At 36.0% G+C, this 21,895-nt stretch overlaps 1 protein-coding gene across 1 annotated transcript in view; it reads right to left on the minus strand.

The window, feature by feature from the left end:
- cdh13.S (cadherin 13 S homeolog) overlaps positions 1 to 21,895 on the minus strand; it is a 524,164-nt gene that overhangs the window by 43,823 nt on the left and 458,446 nt on the right. The window contains exons 9-10 of the mRNA XM_018260586.2: positions 19,017 to 19,199; positions 17,199 to 17,452 (exon numbers count right to left, since the gene is read on the minus strand). Coding sequence (XP_018116075.2) covers positions 17,199 to 17,452; positions 19,017 to 19,199 — 437 coding nt within the window. The remainder of the gene's footprint in view (positions 1 to 17,198; positions 17,453 to 19,016; positions 19,200 to 21,895) is intronic.

The following is a 21,895-nucleotide window of genomic DNA, read 5'->3' on the forward strand; positions in this document are numbered from 1 at the left end:
TGTTCTTCTCTTTACTTCAATGTAAATCGGAAAAGTTAATAAAGAAAATCTTACAAAAAAAAATATTATTTTGCCAAAGTGCATAACCTTGCATTTATAAACATTGAATATTGTAAATATTATGCATACAGGTATGGGACCTGTTATTCAGAATATTTAGGACCTGGGGTTTTCTGGATAATGGATCTTTCCATGTTATAGGAAGATTCAATTGCAGCTGGTATTCATTTTTTTTTAAAATAATTTTTGTGTTATTCGCTTCCTCTTCGGTCTCTTTCCAAAAAAAACTATTGCTCTGTGATGCTGTTACTATTATCTTTTATGACTTATCTACCTATTCAGGACATCACCTATTCATATTCCAGTCTCTCATTCAAACCACTGCCTGGTTGCTAAAGGAAATAAGACCCTAGCAACCAGAGAGCTGCTAAGCAAAAGTTAAATAATTAAAAAATAAAAAATCGTCAAAAATAAAAAATAAAGACCAATTGTGAATTGCTTTATTTCAGAACATTTCAAATCATCACTGTCTACATCAAAAAAAGTTATATAAATGTTTTTTTTATATAAAGGTTATATAAAGGTGAACTGCCCATTAAAGAAACTACCCTGTGAAATCTCATAGCATATAGGGAAAAGGGAAAATAGTCATTATTTATTGTAAATTGAGCAACAATGTAATTTCAGGAAACAATTTAAAGATCTGAAAGATCTGCTTTACTGTAAATTTCAGTTAATCAAGTGTATGCCCTACCATATGAAATTCTGGTTCAGAGAACATTAAAATCCCAGAAATAATAAATAACTATGCTGTTTTTTTTTTATAATTTGTTGTATATTTTTGCAGTACAAAGCAATCCACAAAACTGAGAAAAAGAAACCCAAAGGTTTCACAACAGACACCCAATGCACAGACTTGCTAATTAAAAGAACATTAATTTTGCTTAGAAAACCTATTCTACCTAGCTGATTCTGTAAAACTGTGTATAAGGAAGCAATTAATAATCCTCAGTAGAGATTCAGATTCAGTGCTTTAATAAATTCCCAAGTTCTTGATTAATTTAGCCTCAGCACATAATAAAATAATAATAAGCAGAACTGTAATGCCCCCTCTGCTGCACAAAAGCTAGCCTCAAACATAATTTCAACTTACTTCAACTAACTTTTAAAAATATAATTTCTAAGTATTGCAGATCATATCAAACCCCAAAGTTGTCTTCATGTGTCATACTGCAGACATAATTATTTATATATTTATTTAATGTATGCCACTATTCCCAGGGTAATCATCATTTATTTCAATCATGGCTGATACGACATGAATCGGAAAAGTTTTGAAAGATGTGACTTTTTCGTTTCATATAAAATCTTGTAACCTACAGCAAAGGGAAACAAAATTCTGCTTTCTTATTTCAAATCAAACACATTTAATCATTGATGTTTTGTAAATGCAAGCCTTCGCATGCAAGTAACCAAAATGTTGCTGAATTTGAATGCCAAGCTTTGTGCATAACCAAGAAAGAATATTTTCCACAGGGTAGAAATAAATGAGAGCTGGCAAGCAAGTACTATGTCTGCTAGTAGGATCAATAGAACTTCAGTAGGACAGCAGGTAATACTGCCAGAAATAAGGATGAAGCCAGCGGGAAGCCACTTACAGAAGCAGCGGCAGGTGTATAAATTCAGCTGTTGTCTCCTTTGTGTTTAATAGACAAGTGGAGAAAAGGGGACAGCTAAAGAAAAAGAAACTGATAGAAAAAGAAATGTAGGCAACTTAATATACTTGAATGTATATTAAAATAATTGTAGTTTGCAGTAGCATAAAAAAATATAATGATAAAACATAGTATAGTGTAAGTGCTGGACTTTGTGCCCCAGTGCTGTATGTACCCTAATATGTGTGTGTAGGGGATCAGACAAGTCATTCCCCTGTCTGTGACATCATCCAGCCTGGTTACAGGCTGGAGAGCCATCTGATTGGCTGGGCGCCCCAGTGCATCGCTGGGAGACAGAAGTGTCTGACTTTGGAGCCAAATGGGCAGGGGTTACAGACAGAGCTTATAAAAGGATTCCTGCTGTAGATGTAGAGAGATCCAGATCTGTGGAGAGTGACAGTGCTGCTTGAGAAGATTAATCAGGGAGAACATAGAAAGGGCTGCATTGTGCTCTGCTTTGAGTGAGCATCTTAGCTTAAGGGGGAGTCCTGTTTCTGTCTCCTGTGGATACTTTGGCCACTGTGTGATTCCCCAGGATGAGGACAGGTCTTGCTTGTGTACCTGCTATGTGGGAGCGGCTGCTAACTCCAAAGGGAAAGGTACCTTTGGGCAGGTAGCGCTAACTGGGACATAAGAGCTCTTGGGGAAGGGACATTGAACTGACTGGATTTTTTCTACATTTATCCACCTGGAGTTTAACATAAACTTTACATTTGTTTTACTGCAAACTGTGTCTTCTATTTTTCATAGTGGAAACCCCCTGAGGTGTGCTCCTCAGTACCTCAGTGCATACAGTACCCAGTATGCACTGCGCTGTAAATCCCAGTTCCGAGTATCTTTTCATAAGCGAAGAGAACTTCAGGGCCCTGGATTGTAAAAGGTTAATGACAATAACCAAGTTAGGTTTACATGTGTATATATATATTCACCCTACACAATGTCATTTTGGGATACTGCTAATATTCTTTCACAGGCTACTTAAACAGAAATGTAATAAAACTACTGTGCTCCATAGAATTGCATCAAAGGTAAATCATCATTAAGATAATGATGTTAAAATGCTGACATATAATAAAAGCAAGAACACAATAAAAGCAAGGAGTCCTGTTTCTGTCTCCTGTGGATACTTTGGCCACTGTGTGATTCCCCAGGATGAGGACAGGTCTTGCTTGTGTACCTGCTATGTGGGAGCGGCTGCTAACTCCAAAGGGAAAGGTACCTTTGGGCAGGTAGCGCTACCTGGGACATAAGAGCTCTTGGGGAAGGGACATTGAACTGACTGGATTTTTTCTCCATTTATCCACCTGGAGTTTAACATAAACTTTACATTTGTTTTACTGCAAACTGTGTCTTCTATTTTTCATAGTGGAAACCCCCTGAGGTGTGCTCCTCAGTACCTCAGTGCATACAGTACCCAGTATGCACTGCGCTGTAAATCCCAGTTCCGAGTATCTTTTCATAAGCGAAGAGAACTTCAGGGCCCTGGATTGTAAGAGGTTAATGACAATAACCAAGTTAGGTTTACATGTGTATATATTCACCCTACACAATGTCATTTTGGGATACTGCTAATATTCTTTCACAGGCTACTTAAACAGAAATGTAATAAAACTACTGTGCTCCATAGAATTGCATCAAAGGTAAATCATCATTAAGATAATGATGTTAAAATGCTGACATATAATAAAAGCAAGAACACAATAAAAGCAAGGAGATGTAATTAGAATAATAAAGGTGCCTCTTTTAGGACTTTAAGATAGTTTCTGGACACATGTTCATATAGTGACAACTCTCAATTTAAAATATGCTGAGCCTTCCCTACCCATGTCAGTCTTCAGAAAAAATGTTGCTATATAAAACGTATGCAATGCAATTGCTAGCTGTCCAAGAAATCAAAGGCCCTCAACCACACTAAATACAGTACACGTTCATATCAGACATACTACTCAAAGTGTAAGGAACTCCCTTGTTTTGTACCAGGGACCTGCTGGTTTCCAGACACTGCTCCTCCTGATTGAGCCACAGGAGGCGGGTTGGGTTTGGCCTGGTTATAAGAGGACTGCTGCTTTGCTGCTTCCTGATCAGCCTGTAGTTGTGCACACCCTCTACCCAGCTGAGGGCAATGATTCATTAGATCACTACTTTAGCCTGTTTCCCCAACCCCCCTTTGGTGGATTATTAGTTCATACTGACTCCAAGCTTTGTGACCCGTAAAGTCCTGCAATCCTGTATCCTGATATCCTGCCGTGTTCTTGAGTCTTGTTATCCTGTTTCCCTGCTCCAAACACTATCCCGGTAAACCTTATCTTGGTTCTGTTCCTTTTTTGTATTTGATCTCCACCTCATTCATTGGTCTCTTTTGGGCATCACAAAATTCTTTTCAAATTCTACATCAATCATTTTATATCTGTAACTTATGGTATCCCAAAACCCAGAACTAACCCCCAAGGTCCCGTCTCTGCTCACACTTCTGATAAAGTAACCGCCTTTGGCTTTGGGAGGAGCCCTCCACTACTCAGAAGTTGCCAGGATTTAAAGGACCAGTAACATCAAAAATTTTTCTAAAAATTTTTTGAAAAAACACCAAGACAAATTAAGTTTTAAAATAGCAAAGTCTTTATTAAGAAATAACTTACAGAAACTCCACTTCCCCTCCTCTTCAGAAAAGGAGACAGGGTGACCATCCATACTGCGGCACTCTATTTCTCCTCCCTGGCTATTCTACTAACAGCGTGTCCTCTGCCCCCATCTCCTTCTCCAGCTCTTGGTGCCGATAACTCTTGGTGCGCTGCCAGTACATTATCCTTCCTTTGCTACAGTCAGTTGGCGGTGCCTATTTTACTCATGTTCTACTTCTGTTTACTCCTAGAGGAGGAGTGGGGCCCTTGGTTATGGGGTTGGGGTAAGGCGAGTGCAAACAAACCCGCTGCCCAGCTGGTTCACTTCCCCGAAGGCAGGCTCTGCAAAGAAACAGGATTCCCGTTACTCACAGTCCTGATGCCACTAGCTAACTGCCACTCACCAACTGCCACTCATTTACTGCCACTTGCAGGAAGATGTGTCGGCACCAGTTCGGTTTCCCCTGAAGGCTGCACTCTGATGTCTGCATGCCTTTTGTTTGGAGCGGATCTTGCAAGAATAGGAGCAAACAGAAGTAGAACAGGCACCGCCAACTGACTGTAGCGAAGGATGGATAATGTACTGGCAGCGCAGGAAGAGGTATCGGCACTGAGAGCTGGAGATGGGGGCAAAGGACACGCTGTCAGTAGAATAGCTAGGGAGGAGAAATCGAGCGCTGCAGTATGGATGGTCGTCTTTTCCGAAGAGGAGGGGAAGTGGAGTTTCTGAAAGTTATTTCTTAATAAATGCTTTGCTATTCTAAAATGTAATTTGTCTTGGTTTTTTTTTTTTAATGTTTTAATGTCTTTTACCTTTCCCTACAGATTTGCTACATGATGGAAGCACATTGTTTGGACACTCTTTTTTATATATACTCTTTTTTGATACACCTGTATTAAATCACTGCTTTGTGGATTGTCCACTAGCTGGCGTATGAGGGATTGAATAGTGAGTCAGTTTAGCTTGATAAGGGGCCAAACGTGGCCTGAAACATTGCTGTAATGTCTTAAAATTTTGAAATAACAGTATTTTTATTAATTACAAAAGAAGTGGCGCTGTTCCATTTTGGCGATTGTATATTATCTGAAATACCAATACTTGTGTGTTATAGTCCAAATTTACTTTAGGAAAAACTTTTTCCTCATCTTAAGTGAGTAGCAGAGAAAGTGCCCCCTGTTTTGGTGTGTAGGGCCTCTTCTCATACTATCATATGGTTTTCTTACCTGCTTGGTCAGTATCAATCAGTATCAATCAAGACTGGCAAATGGGATTGCAGTAGGCTGGCTAGGCTTTATGGAAATAATTTTATATTTAAAAAGAAAAAATGGAGCATTTCTGTAGCAAACGTTTTTAACACACCTCTCGTGTTTAGCACTTTTAATTCAAAATTCCATAATGTATTTTTATTTATTTGGTAAACTTCCATTCCAGTTGGAATTTCAGCATATGCATTGCTGTAATCCCATTTAAGGATGGGGCCCAAAATAGAAATGCTAAGGAGGAACAGAGGGAGACAAACTGATAATAGGGTCTACCTCCTAAATATTGACAAGTCCTAAATATTTAACAACTGGTTGTTACCAGCTATAACTTAAGGTTCCAGGGTCCATCTGTAAACAAATGTTCACATGGAAACAAATGTTCACATGTAAACAAATGTTCACCTCCCCCACCCAAACTGTGTTGCTGCTTTACCTTCCCAACTACCAGCATGTTCCAATGGCATGGGTGCAGACCATAGGGAGGGGTCTGCTGATGCCAAGTTATAACACTGGTTGTTATTAACATTGCATATACCATAAATAAAGCAATAGGAACCCCAATCTCAGAAAGAAAGCTTTTATATATGTATATCAATGTGTGTAACATAAGTTTGTTTATATTGCTATAACATTTTTCTATGAACCAGTATGCATTCTGTATAAGACTATGAATTTGAAGCTATAATGTTAAAAAAATTAGATTTTTTTAAAATAACAGTCAACATTCTTATTTGCCATCACTAATCTGCCCAGACACCTTTCCTAGCAAAAGTGCCAGTTTCTGTCTTTGTTTATTTGTTCTTTATTTCCTGGCAAATGCATTTATCCTTGATGAAACTGAGCTCAGCTGCACATTAACGATAGACCATTTTACAAACATCATGCTGGCACTTAACTCCCTACTGATAAGGTTTATTTCAATGATATATTGATCATTGTCTCAAGTAACTGCAGCATGTATTGTATGACATTGCAGAAGTGACCCACTACCAGTCTCTCCTCTAATTTATTATAGAACACCTGATCAAAACGTTTGTTGTGTGCACAGCTGGGGTAGCCAGTTCCTACAAGTAATCAATTATGTGTTTACTAAATTATGAAAAATGTTGTTAAAAAAAACTACAATATTAAAAGAAATAAAAAAAAATATCACAAGTGCTTAGAACAGTTTGAGAACATTTACACTAATAACTTTTAAGGGTTTAAGTCCCTTTCAAACACACAGAATAGAATTACATTTTTGGTACGGAACAATCCTGAGCTGTATTATTACTCTACATCACCATTTATTAAAATGCTCCACAATGACACAAACTGCCGAGGAATATCAAAGAGAAAATATGAACTAGTCACTGGGGTGATTATTTGAATGTTTTTTTTTTCTTACTTTAGAGTATCTTCTGGAATAAGTAACAGATTTAAAATTATTTGTGTTATTAAATTAAAAGCACTAACTTTTATAAATGCTCTACATCAATGACATATTTTCAGACATGATAAATAGCTTGGCAAGGTATAGCAGTGTATTAAATTGTGGGATAAATAGGATAAATTTAATGTAAATGGCATTTCTGTGTCCATATATATCACAGTACAGGAATATACAGTATATATCATAAGACCATGAAAGTCTATAAAAGACAATTTGATTAGACCTCAATCGTTGCGCTTCACAATTTCTATTACAAGTAAAACCTTTAAAAAAGAAGGCAAATAATTGAGAACCTATAACAAAATTTAAAATGAAGATCGGATGAAAAGTTGTTACGAATTGGTCATTCTTTAATACATTAAGGTTGATCTAAAAAAGAACCAACCCTTTGAGGCAAAATGAGAATTGTGTATTTTAGACCAGCTTTTGGAAATTATACAACAGCATTGAATTGCTTATGTAGCAGATAACTCCCAACGCAAGCTCATAACATAAATAAGAATATATCGTCACAATGCATTTTTTGTATTCCATTTTTTAAAATGTTGTTATAAAATGTTATTTTTGTAAAAATATAGAAGAAGAGGGAAAACAAATATGTCTTTCTTATATTATAGGACATTGGCAACCACCTAAATCTTCGATGATTTACACATTGTTGACTTTTCTACAAACGTGGGCATGTGCTTACATTTTGAGACAAGTGAGTTCACAAAGTTGTAACTAGGTCTCAGGGAGTTAAACTAGCTAGGGAATACTTTATTTCTATAATAACTGTTTTATCAAACATGGCCCAACATATTAGATTACAGTCATATGAAAAAGTTTGAGAACCCATCTTTATTCTATGGATTTTTGTTTATCATTAGCTGAGCTTTCAAAGTAGCAACTTCCTTTTAATATATAACATGCCTTATGGAAACAGTAGTATTTCACCAGTGACAAAGTTTATTGGATTAACAGAAAATATGCAACATGCATCATAGCAAAATTACACAAGTGCATAAATTTGGCTACCCCAACAGAGATATTACATCAATACTTAGTTGAGCCACCTTTTGCAAATGTAACAGCTTCTAGACACTTCCTATAGCTTTGATGAGTGTACAGATTCTGGATGGCGGTATTTTTGACCATTCGTACGTATTGATGGCTGCCGAGCATGGAAATCCTGTTTCAAATCATCGCATAGATTTTAAATGATATTCAAGTCGTGGGACTGTGATGACCATTCCAGAATATTGTACTTCTCACTGCATAAATGCCTTTGTAGATTTCGAAGTGTGTTTAGGGTCATTGTCTTGTTGGAAAATCCAACCCCTGTGTAACTTCAACTTTGTGACTGATGCTTGAACATTATCCTGAAGAATTTGTTGATATTGGGTTGAATTCATCCGATCCTTGACTTTAACAAGGGCCCCAGTCCCTGAACTAGCCTCCCAGCCCCAGAGCATGATGGAACCTCCACCAAATTTGACAGTATGTAGCAGGAATTTTTCTTGGAATGCGGTGTTCTTCTTCCGCCATGCAAAGTGCTTTTTGTTATTACCAAATAACTAAATTTGTGTCCAGTCCAAAGAACTTTGTTCCAAAATGATTGTGGCTTGTATAAATAAGCTTTTGCATACAACAAGCAACTGTGTTTGTGACATGAGTGCAAAAAGGGCTTCTTTCTCATCAGCCTGCCATACAGATGTTTTTTTTGGATATTTTGCTGAATTGTAGAATGATGTACAGATACATCTGCAGCAAGAAGTTCTTGCATGTCTTTGGAGGTGATCTTTAAGGTTGTCTCTAACAAGTCACACAATCCTCCGCATAAGCTGCTCCTGTATTTTTCTTGGCCTGCCAGACCTGGGTTTTACAGCAACTGTGCCTGTGGCCTTCCATTTCCTGATTACATTCCTTACAGTTGAAACTGACACTTTAAACCTCTGAGACAGCTTTTTGTAGCCTTCCCCTAAACCATAATACTAAAAAAATCCTTGTTTTCAGATCTTTTGAGAGTTGCTTTGAGGATCCCATGCGGTTACTCTTCAGAGGAGAGTCAGACAGAAGCACAACTTGCAATTGGCCACCTTAAATACCTTAAACACCTGCCTATGAAGTTCAAGTCTTAACGAGCTAATCCAACCAATTGGTGTTGCCAGTAGTCCGTATTGAGCACTGAATACTGCTCCACTAAAATTATTTGTTCAGAAAACACCCCAGTACTCAGATGTTCCTGGTAAATGAAAGACATACCACTGTTCTCTTTTTTGTTGGAAGTGGAGTAAATTATTATGCAGGCTGAGAGGGGTTCCCAGACTGTTTCATATGACTGTATCTCTATTCTATTTCCACTGCATTGCAATATGCATTCACACAGCTCAGCAGCATGAGTGTAACACTATTATTATTATTATTTGTATAAATAATTAAACCATCTTGCTCTCTGTAATCAGCCTGTGTAGAAGAAATTGTTTTAACCTGTTTCTTTCTAGGAACTTCCCATGAGGCATAGATTTAAGTTTTTTAATTGTCATTAAAAATTTCACCAATGAATCTTTCTCCAAAAAATCCATGTATGCAGCCATACATTTCTTAATTAGGTGATATAAAGTCAGAGATTGATGGCACAAAACGTATTTTAGGCATCAATAATTGTACTTATGTTTAATTAAGATCCACAGTAATGCACAGAGTTTCTCATGGTATGATTTTGTTAATTTCCCAAGATACAAGATCTTATTAAATTTGGCCTTTAACTTCTCTCTAACAACAATTTTAAGCCTCTGATTAAAATTTCAGAGGTGGCAAAAAGACACCCAAAATTAAACTCTTAAATCTGCCCCTGAATACCTATAATTAAGAAATCAAAATGTAGAAACTTCATTATACTGTAGGTCTATTAATAAACAGTGGCTTATAATTAATAGGGGGCTCCTTTTTCACAGAAAAAAATAAAGCTGGTGAGGGAATTAATTACATTAGATTAATATAGGGCAGTAAAAATTAGAGTCTCTCCAAATCCTTATTCCTCAATTATTTCAACTAAATGCTCACTGAATGCATGATTAGACAAAGAAAAAGTTCTAAAGGCACACCGCCACCAACACATATTAAATAAGTATATGCAACTGCAGAAAATTGACATAAAAGCAAGAAGCAGAAATGCTTTACTACAATTTATCATAACTTTACAACATTAGTTAAAACTTTAGGATAGAGTTGATGCAATTAGACAACAAACGAAACCAAATGAAATCTGTAAGGAATAGCAGTCATTTTGTTGGATTTACTTGGGTTGGTTTGCCACTACAGTAATGTTCAGTTACAAAATTAGAGAATATTATTTGGAGTGTCTGTGGTTTATTAGCTTTTTTTGTGCGAAAGATAATGGTAAAGGATGTTTTTTGTTTTTTTTTTTACTAAACTTTTCAGGTGAACCATGATCATAATTGTCTTCTCCACTGCTTGTGCCTTGCCATGCAATTGGAAATGTGCTGTCTATTCTATAGGCTTGTGTTGACATGCATCTTCATCATCATCATTTATTTATATAGTGCCAGCAAATTAATGCTTTACATTAGTTTATAACAAACAGGGAACAACCAAAAAATAACAAACAAGGGTTTACAGACTGCAATAGAATGACAGGGCCCTACTCACAAGAGCTTACAAACTAAAGAGTTGGGGTACAATTGAGACTGCATGCATCATTAAGTTACAAGCTCAGCACATGTATCATATACATTGATGAAAACAGCTGATGGAGAGGACAGTTTGAGGGGACAGCATCAACCAAAGTTCCATCTTGGTTATTACATTGTTAGGCAGATGCTTTAACTTGATTTAACTGGATTTAAAGATGTTGCCTTTGCTGTTAAATTTGACTCTGACATGCCATCTCAAAAGGTATCTGAAAATACAGTGGTTTTCAGACCTGGTTGAAAACTACCCCAACTGACCATTACTAGTGATGGGCGAATTTGCGCGACTCGCCGCCAGCGAAAAAACAGACGCCGGCGTCAAAAACGGGCACCGGCGTCAAAAACGGACGCCGGCGTCAAAAACGAGACGCCCATCACTAACCATTACTCTGACTTCTACAAGTTTTCTTTGCTGTTACAAAAAACAGAAATAGCACCACATTCTTATAGCTGGATGTTTTGTATCAAATCTGCTATGAAGGCAAACCTGTAGAAGACAGAGACACCCTGAGCACAAGTAGCGCTGAACTCCATTTCACAGATTGTGTTTCTTTTGCTTTTGGATGTTGGAAAACTCCTGAATGCAATATTCACCCAACACAAATGTGGCTAAATGTTACATGTGTTAAATAACAAATACAGACTCCACCGCTGCTCATTAATATGTTATTGATCAAAAGACATCAAAAACCATGTTTCCTAAGAAAAATAATAATTTTTATTAGATTTTTCAGACTTGGTTGAAGACTACCCCAACTGACCATTACTCTGACTTCTACAGAAATAGCACCACATTCTTATAGCTGGATGTTTTATAGTTACATAGTTAAATTTGGAACCCCTCCAAAAACCCAGCATCCATACACACCCCTCCATACCTTCACATTAATTCTATATACCCATATCTACACAAACTATAGCGTTTAGTATCACAATAGCCTTTGATATTATGTCTGTCCATGAAATCATCCAAGCCATTCTTAAAGGCATTAACTGAATCAGCCATCACAACATCACCCGGCAGTGCATTCCCCAACCTCACTGTCTTCACTGTAAAGAACCACCTACGTTGCTTCAAATGAAAGTTCTTTTCTTCTAGTCTAAAGGGATGGCCCCTGGTACAGTGATCCACTTTATGGGTAAAAAGGTCCCCTGCTATTTGTCTATAATGTTCTGTAATGTACTTGTAAAGTGTAATCTTGTCCCCCCGCAAGCGCCTTTTTTCCAGAGAAAACAACCCCAACCTTGACAGTCTACCCTCATAATTTAAGTCTTCCATCCCACTAACTAGTTTAGTTGTACGTCTCTGAACACCTTCCAGCTCATTTATATCCCTCTTAGGGACTGGAGTCCAAAACTGCACTGCATACTCCAGATAAGGCCTTACCAGGGACCTATAAAGAGACATAATTATGTTTTCATCCCTTGAGTTAATGCCTTTTTTTATGCAATATAAGATTATAATGATGATGACATGTGAACTAATCTCACATAATTGAATAAAAATGTGTAATTTGGTTAATGGATAAATAATAGATGAGGATTTAATAATGAAGGATTTGGAAATGTCAATTTTTTTTGAGAACTCCAAAGTTTGAGACAAGTGATTTATCTGCTTTCGTCCCCACTAGTATGGCTATGAATGTTAAAGTCAAAAGTTGAATATATGTAAAGCGGTCGCACTGATTGGCAGTGAGCAAGCTAGAGGCACTACTTTGCTTTACATGAGACAAAAGGAAACTCAAGGTCTTTGAAGAAAGTAATTGCCTGAGGCAGCCAATCCTTCTATCCCACTTCTCAAGAAATGATAGAGCTAAAGTAGAGATGGTTTAAAATGAAATGTTGAGTCACGTCAAGAACAGATAAAGAGCAAGTGGACCTTTACATTACTGTTTTATAAATGAAAGATGGATTTATTCTAAGCAACTTCTTAGCTGAGTTGTCTTTTTATTTTTTTTATGGCTTCAGATTTAAGAACCTTCGTACTCAGCCTGAAAATTAAAACACTCTATGGTCACAGACACCATCAACCAATAAAATCAGATGCTTTAGTTTTGCTGTGATTCTAGATATTATTGCTTATATTCTTCTATATGCCCTACCATATTCCTTTTCTGTTATGGCTACCCATATAATGCCTAATTGGAAGAGTAATTAAAGGAAAACTATACCCCCAAAATTAATACTTAAGCAACAGATAGTTTATATCAAATTGAATGACATATTAAAGAATCTTACCAAACTGGAATATATATTTACATAAATATTGCCCTTTTACATCTCTTGCCTTGAGCCACCATTTCGTGACTCTATCTGTGCTGCCTCAGAGATCACCTGACCAGAAATACTACAACTCTAACTGTAACAGGAAGAAGTGAGGAAGCAAAAGGCAGAACTCTGTCTGTTAATTGGCTCATGTGACCTTACATGTGGTTTGTATGTGTGCACAGTGAATCTTACGATCTCAGGGGGTGGCCCTTATTTTTTAAAATGGCAACTTTCTATTTATGATTACCCAATGGCACATGCTACTAAAAAACTATATTATTATGATAATGGTTCATTTACATGAAGCAGGGTTTTAGACATGAGCTGTTTTACTCAGTATCTTTTAATAGAGACCTACATTGTTTGGGGGGTATAGTTTTCCTTTAAGCTGTTAAAATAGCAAGCTGAACCAAAAAATGCATATCATTTTAGTAAAAAGTAAAAACCCACAGAGTAAATACTAAGTAAAAATTGTGTTAGAATACTATTCTCTTTATCATTCTAAAACTGATTTTCAAGTGAATTACACCTTTAAATATGCCATGATTAGTGATGGGCAAACATTTTCAACAGGTTTTACAGCAAAAAAAAAAATCCCATAGACTACAAAATTAAACTATCCAAATCTATACCAAGTAAAGCTAAGGAAAGAGTCCATCAACCCAGGATTTTAAAGTATATTTATTTCTGAGGCACAATTTGAAAATCAGAACAATGCTCATTAAATTAATCCAATTAATTACCACTGAAAAATAAAAAATAATAGTGAAGACTAAATGGGTCTAAACATTTGTTGAGCATTTCTTTACAAACTACAGGTGTGACTTTTTTTTGTTCAGCTTAAGATGTTCTTTCATATACTGTTAGTATATGTATCTGTCTATTTAACTGTCCATTTGTCTCTCTATCCAGTGTTGGACTGGGACAATAGGGGCTCACCAAAAAACCTTTGACTAGGGGCCCACTCTCAGTACTATTATTCTTCCTCTGCTCATTAGTGATGGGTGAATTTGTCCTGTTTCGCTTTGCTGAAAATTTTGCGAATTTCCCGTGAAATTTGCAAAACTGCGAAAAATTATCAAAACGCAGCCAGCGTCTAGTTTTGGATGCTGCTGTCCGTTTTCAAGGCAGTTTCGCAAATGTATTCTCCGGCGGCTTAACATGGGAATTCCCCGGGAATTCGCGCCTGGCGAATAAATTTGCCCATCACTACTCCTCACTCAACCTCTATTCTCCTAGTCTTTTTTCTTTGCATACTATAATCTATTATTCCATTTATTTAGCCTCTCTGTTCCCATAGGATAATAAGGAATGGCTATGAAATAGGCCAAATGTTTTGCAGCATGAGGGGCCACCAGGAGTTTTTCTGGTATCCGGGTGGGCCAGTCCAACACTGTGTCTATCTATACCTGTAAAATAATAAAAAAATCTACAACACCCATTAGAGCGAATTACTCCTTTTAGCAAATACAGCTATTTCACACATCTCATCTATAACATAATAGAGATTTATAGTTGTATATTTAGTGAGCAGATGCTGCTTTTTTTTAATGAGCAAAACTTATATAAAGCCCTTGTATCTTAAACATTTCCCTGGTGCCTAAAATTGTTCCTGGCAGCTTTTTCAGGTTAGTTAAGAATTATTACAGCAAACCTTTACATTGCTGCTGTCTTAAAAAGAGGGATTAGCAACTTATAATAGTGAATAAGACCTATATCCTAAGGGATGTAGATGCAGAAAGTAGAATCATATTTTAGAAATTAGCTTTTTAATTGATTTTTCATTTTTAAATATATTTGTGTTACACTACTTGTATAACTAGTACTATCTTCCCAAAGATATAGCAACATGAAAAATGCAGAATTGAAGAATGAATTATTCTCCCACAGTTCTTATCAAACAGATCACTAAATGGGAATAGCATTTAGTGAAAAACATGGATATACAAAACATTTGTAAAATATACCGATATGATGAGCTCTTTGCCAAAAAAAAGAAATAATGAATTTCCCCAGGTCTGAACTTGAGAACAAATCTCATGAACAATTTTTATCTAAAAGGATGTCAAAATTGATTTGTCTTGTTGCCAGGGATAGCGTCATTGAAATAAAACTTGTTTCTAAACAAAATAAGGTTTAATATTCTCTAACATAGTGTAGTTAATGCATGAGAGGAGTGTATTTTCTGATATTCATACTGTCCCTTCTAGCAAAATCAGATATTCTCTTTTACATTATAGCAGAGACTCTAGAAATACACTTAACATTTGAGAATTAGATGCTGAATTAACAGATCATTATCCTGTATAAGCAAGGCTTTTTTAGGGCAATGGCCTGTGACTGACAGAAATATAAGCAGAATGATTTTAAAAAGGGGAGGGCTATGTGATCAGGGTCGGTCTGGGGAGCCCACCAGGGCTGCTGTCTCAGGGTCCTCCTCAGGCCTGCCCATGTGTGCGCAAGTACTTTGTTTTTTTGCCGTAGCAGAAAGAGAGGCAGAGACATAGGGAGTGGATATGGGTCGGCGGGGCCCACAAGACTCTGTATGTGATAATGTGATTGCAGTATCCCTTTAGAATTCTACAAATCAGTCAGAAAAGACACTGAGGCAGCTAAACAAATGTTGGCTTTTGCTTTTGGGTTATTTCTGGGTCATCATGGATGATATTTAGTCTCATTGATTAAGACTGGGCAGAAGAGGCACCTGGGCAGAAACCTGCTTTTAGCTTAGAAAATCGAACGAATGGTTACTATTAGTTACTGTTTAGGTGCAGATTAGCCTAGTCTTAATATATAATTCCCATTGACAATAGATAAACAGCGAGACAATGTGAAAATGAAAGCAAAGATATAAATCTGGATTTTTGAAAAAAAAAAAGTTTTTTAAATTAAAAATTGCTCAAATTCATATTTTTATAAAGATGCCTCCAACAGCTTTTGTTTTCCTAGTTCAAAATCAAATGGTGTATATAAAAGTTTTGAACTGTAAAGTGAAATAGTCCCAATGGCTAAATCTAACACTTTTGATTCCCTTTCATTCATATTTTCAGACACACTCTAGTGGTTTGTAGCTAACTGAGAATGTCAGAGGCTCTACAACAGCAACGGAAAAGGAATTGGACATAATGAGTCCTCTAGGAAACACACAGAACACTATATTCATTAACATAGGAATGAGTGTGGCATGTTTATCATGCTGTGCTAAGGTTCTGTCATCTATCTCTTTGAAGAAAAGGACATTTTATAACCAAATGTTGCTTAATACAGTATTTTAATAAAAAAAAGGACATGCAATATTATATCTGGTATACTTTATAAAGCAATGAATACTATTTGCAGGTATTGCAAATGCAGAAATATGTACAGTATACATGGTGGAAGAAGTGCAATCCCTTAACACCTAATGGGTTTGAAATACAGTACCCCTTTGTATACCCAGGATTTTACAGATGTCAATCAATACATCCCATTTTAAAGTGAAACCATCTTAAGTGAAACCATATTATTGTATACATCACATATCCATGATAAATAACAATCTTAAATACGAACCATGAGTAACTTATACCATACTTTCATATATTATACTATAAAAACAAAAGTATGTTTCCTTTATATATTCCATTAAAAATGATTCTTTGAACATGTATGCATTATAATTTCTCCCGTTCATCAGGGTCAGAACACACACTGAAGCTACCCAAGCTACAATCTTAAATACTAACCATATGTCACTTACACCATTGGGGCATATGTTACTTGAAAACAATATTTTCTCTTATATATTCCATAAAACAATCGTTCCTTAAACGTGTATGTATTATAATTTCTCATGTTAAGATCTACTACCAAGGATAGGATAAACATAGTAAAGCTACAATCTTAAATACCATCAATGTGTGAGTTGCACCATAGGTTCTTATGTTATATAAAGACAGCAATATTTTTCTTTTGAATACTGCAGATCTACCCAGGATAGAATATACATAGTAAAACTACCATTAATAAAAACAGGATACTGTACTTCCAAGTTGAATTTTAGACCCTCTGGTTTTTAGACCTCTCTCTGATCGAATCTGTTTACCCCCCTCCTCTGGTGCCCTTTTTTATAGTTATAAGAATCACTGAATGATGCCAATTTAAATGTGAGACCAATTTGATATATTGCATTGTCATTAAAAGAGTGGACATCAAAGAATAAAGAGCTCACCTTATAGACTGATGCTGCAGTGTGTCTGGATCTGTTGCATTAACTGTGAACAACTGTGAACCAATCTGAATATTTTCCTTCGTTGTCACAGTCATTGGATCTGGGTGAAATACTGGACTTTCATTGACATCCAATACAGTTATTTGAACAGTTGCAGTAGAGCTAGATCCATAGCCAACATCGGGGATCAGAGGGTCTTCATTCTCAACCTTGATCAGCAGTGTATGAAATGCAGAAATCTCATAGTCCAATGGCTACAATACAATGAAGACCTAATTAACTTGGGCATTAACAGTGTTCTATTTTAGAGGACAACTAAAACTGGAAAACTGAACAGACGCTAAAATATGAAACTAATGCATATGTAGAATGTTCTATTGCCCTGGATCTCTCTTATGGAATCTTTGTATTTGAAGAAAAATGATATCAAAATATCTCTTACAGCAATTACAGAATATACTATTAGAAATGGCCTTTTATTCTATTCTGTGGGTGTCTCCTTGCATCATCATACCTCACTCTGCCTAACTAAAGCACCCATTCTTCTGTCTGCACATCTGTCCCCCTGCTCCCATAACCTGCAACCCCCAACTATTTCACCACTATCCACACCTCTTATACAGGACCAGATCAGAAACAACGTGAGTAACCGGACAGTAAAGAACAGGCCATTAGACTAGTAGATGCTAAAATGAATTTCTTGGCCTGCGTCCTTCAGCTTTCATTTGGTATCTGTGTAAACTACAGTAGGGGGACATTACCCTTGTGTGTGTAATGAGAGAGAGACTTAATTTTGGTTGGTCTTTTTGAATTCGAATTTCGAAGTTTTTTCAATTCGAAATTCGACCCTTGATAAATATGCCGCTTACTATAGACCAGGGATATTGGGTAATACCCTGTGTATTTATCCCAAAACCTGTTATCCAGAAAGTTCCAAATTATGAGAAGGCCATCTACCATAGACTCCATTTTTCATCACATAATTAACATTTTAAAAATAAAACAATAGATTTTACTTCGTCCTAACTAAGACATAATTAATCCTAATTTGAGGCAAACTATACTTTATAGTTAATTTAAAGTATGAAGATCCAAATTATGAAAAACTCCATATCTGGAAAACCCCACATCTCCAGCATTCTAGATAACAAGTCCCATACCTGTACAGTAACTATATTAACTAACAAATATGTTCAAAGTGGAATAAGAAAAAACTACAGTATACTGCATATGACAGCGACAATACGACAATACGACAATACGACAATACAAAACATTCACAGCCAGATTGCAATCTCTTTAAATACTTCTATTGTATTAATAAAATCATATACTTAAATGTTTACCATCATGACTAGGGAATAAAATCATTTAGTATATTGCTAAAAATAAAAATCTGCACGTGATCAGTTATTTTTAATCTAACACTGTAGTGACAAAGATAAAGAGGCAGATAGCGAGGAAAGATGAATATTTAGATGAATGTGGATTCTTAATAATTTTTTGATAACCCTTTGATACAGTATTGAACCATTATTAATACACTGCTGTTTCTCATAATCATTTTTATTACAGATGGAATAAATGGGTCCTACATTAATATAATAGAGTTGGTTAGTGCTGTCAAACTTCCCCATGTACGGGAAAAATGATTAAATACACCACAATTTTGTGGTCTGGATTATGTTAAAATGATTTCATATAAAACAAGTCTACATATCCCCTGAGTAGGCTTTGTGCCCAAAAAATCCCTTAGAGGGTCATGCAAGCTACCAATATATTTATAGCATAAAGTCAAATAACAGTATGATGACTTACTTTGACTACAGAAAGCATGCCTTCATTTGTCTTTGGATTGGTATGAATTTCAAAACTCTGGCCTGGGTTCCCATTGATGATTGTATACACTGCCTTCCATGCTCCAGTGGCTGGGTCGTCTTTATCCTCCACAGTTAAGTTGACCATGACACCCGTTACTCCTTCTTTTACTGTTGCTTGAAACTAGAAAAATCCACACAAAAAAATGAGAATTTTTAAATTGCTTTCTAGAGCTTTAAACAAGAAGTAATACAACTCATTTTAAAACCTTATCTGGCTATTAATTAGAAAAAAAATGATTTATGTACATTATTTCCCACTTTTGATACTTTGGTATAAAACACCTTCAGACCTTTACTTCACTTCTATCCCTTCCATAAAGCTCTTTGGCCAGTCAAGATGGAGAGCTTGCTTCTTGCCACTTATTATGATCATAACTTTGTAACTAAAAACTCCTGTCTTTGTTAACACATGCATTTGCATATCTACTGAATTACTTAGACAGGGGCCCAGGGAATGTGCACTGACCCATTTGGATATGCCAGTAGCACTTCCCTTATACTTATATACATTTCTACTTAGCAATGTGAGTGCTCCCACAACCCCCCTTTTGTATTTATGGATAACGGACCCTATACCTGTAACAATAATAATCCCCTCTATAAATTAACTTATTACCAAAGAGGTTTCTCATCAAAGTTTAAAACCGTGGAGATTGGCTATATACAGTATACAGTACAGTACATGTTTCAGCCTAGGGCCAACTATGTATCTATGTCCTGGATAATGTACATGCTTTTGCTGATCTACCCCTCCTTCTTACACCCCTTCCCTCTTTTCTTAACAAAATTAGAAGTTACATATTTTAGCATAATTTTTAATCTTATAAAGCCTTCCATAAATGTTTTAGGCTAGTGCTCCTTCTCCTCTGCTAATAAAGGGTTTTCTGCCTCTTAAAATAAAAAAAAAAAAACATTGTCAAACCAACAAACCTGATCAATCATCTCATATCTCCAGTTTTATATTGATAACTGCACATTCAATGTGACCCTGTCTCCTCCAATGCCATACAGCACCTCTATCTCCAAATCACCTTTCAAAAGCAGTCTAACTACCTTTATCATTGCTTTTCTGACCACCTTTGTCTATCCATACTGAATGCAAAAGATGTAGGGGGTTACTTATTAAAAAATCGGGTTTTTTTTAGAATATTTTTAAGTGAATTTTTAGAAAAAAAAAATCTAGAATTTTTCAGAATTTATTTTGCCCCATAGCTGCTGAAAGTCTGAATCTGAAAATATTCTAAAACCAATCAAATCTATTTAAAAGTCAATGCAGCTGTCCCTTTAACCATTTGAATATGTTTTTAACCTTCACAAATTTTGGGAGCTTTGGGGTGTTTGACACTGATTTCCGCTCAAAAATGCTATAAATTCAAGTTTTTCGAGTGCCAATTGGATAAAGATGTATGATTTGAATTGAAACTCAAACTTTGGAGTTGTTTTTCTAAACTCGTTTTTTTTTAACTATTTTTTTTACCTGAAATATTAATAAATAATGCAAATTCTTGGATGGGAGTTTGTTTTTGGTAAAATATTAAAAACAAAAGTTTTAGTAAATAACCCCTTTAAAGGAAAACTATACCCCCCCAAACAATGTAGGTCTTTATAAAAAAGATATTGCATAAAACAGCTCATATGTAAAACCCTGCTTCATGTAAATACTCCATTTTCACAACAATATACTTTTTTAGTAGTAAATGCCATAGGGTAATCATAAATAGAAAACTGCCATTTTAAATAAGGGCCACCCCCTGGGATCGTACAATTCACAGAGCACACAAAGAAACCAAACAAACCATACTTGTTAGGTCACATGAGCCAATTAACAGACAGAATTCTGTCTTTTGCTTCCACACTTTTTCCAGTTACAGTTAGGGGCCGGTTCACCAAGGGTCGAATATTGAGGGTTAATTAACCCTCGATATTCAACTGGGAATTAAAATCCTTCGACTTCGAATATCGAAGGATTTTAGCACAAATAGTTCAATCGAACGATCGAAGAAATAATCCTTCGATGGAACGATTAAATCCTTTTATTCTTCGACCAAAAAAACTTAGGAAAGCCTATGGGGACCTTCCCCATAGGCTAACATTGAATTCGGTAGCTTTTAGATGGCGAACTAGGGGGTCGAAGTTTTTTTCTTAAAGAGACAGTACTTCGACTATCGAATAGTCAAACGATTTTTATTTTGAATCCTTCGATTCGAAGTCGAAGTCGTAGTCGAAGGTCGAAGTAGCCCATTCGATTTTCGAAGTAGCCCAAAAAACACTTTCGAAATTCAAAGTTTTTTTACTTCCAATCCTTCACTCGAAGTTAGTGAATCAGCCCCTTAGAGTTCTAGTATTTCTGGTCAGGTGATCTCAAAGGCAGCACACAGATCATCACAAAATGGTGGTTCAAGGCAAGAGATGTAAAAGGGCAAGATTTACTTAAATATATACCAGTTTGGTAAGATTCTTTAATATGCCACTTTATATGATGTAAACTATCTGTTGCATAAGTATTCACTTTGGGGGTATAGTTTTTCTTTAATTTCTCCTGCTTTTGTTTGCCCTTTTTATTCGACACAGTCATTTAGGGGCAGATTTATCAAAGGTTAAGGTGAATTTTCATTTTCAAAAAATTTGAATTTCGAGCTATTTTTTGTGTACTTCAACTAGGGAATAATCTACGCTTTTCAAATTCAAAATTTGACCCTTGATAAATATGCCCCTTAGTGTTCCATTCTAATGTAAAAAAATAAACAATGACACATAGAGGCACATTTATCAAAGGTTGAATTTCTAATTTATGTGGGTTTTTAAAAACTCCCCTAA

The sequence above is a fragment of the Xenopus laevis genome, chromosome 4S (genome assembly GCF_017654675.1).
Source record: "Xenopus laevis strain J_2021 chromosome 4S, Xenopus_laevis_v10.1, whole genome shotgun sequence".
Classification (NCBI taxonomy): Eukaryota; Metazoa; Chordata; class Amphibia; order Anura; family Pipidae; genus Xenopus; species Xenopus laevis.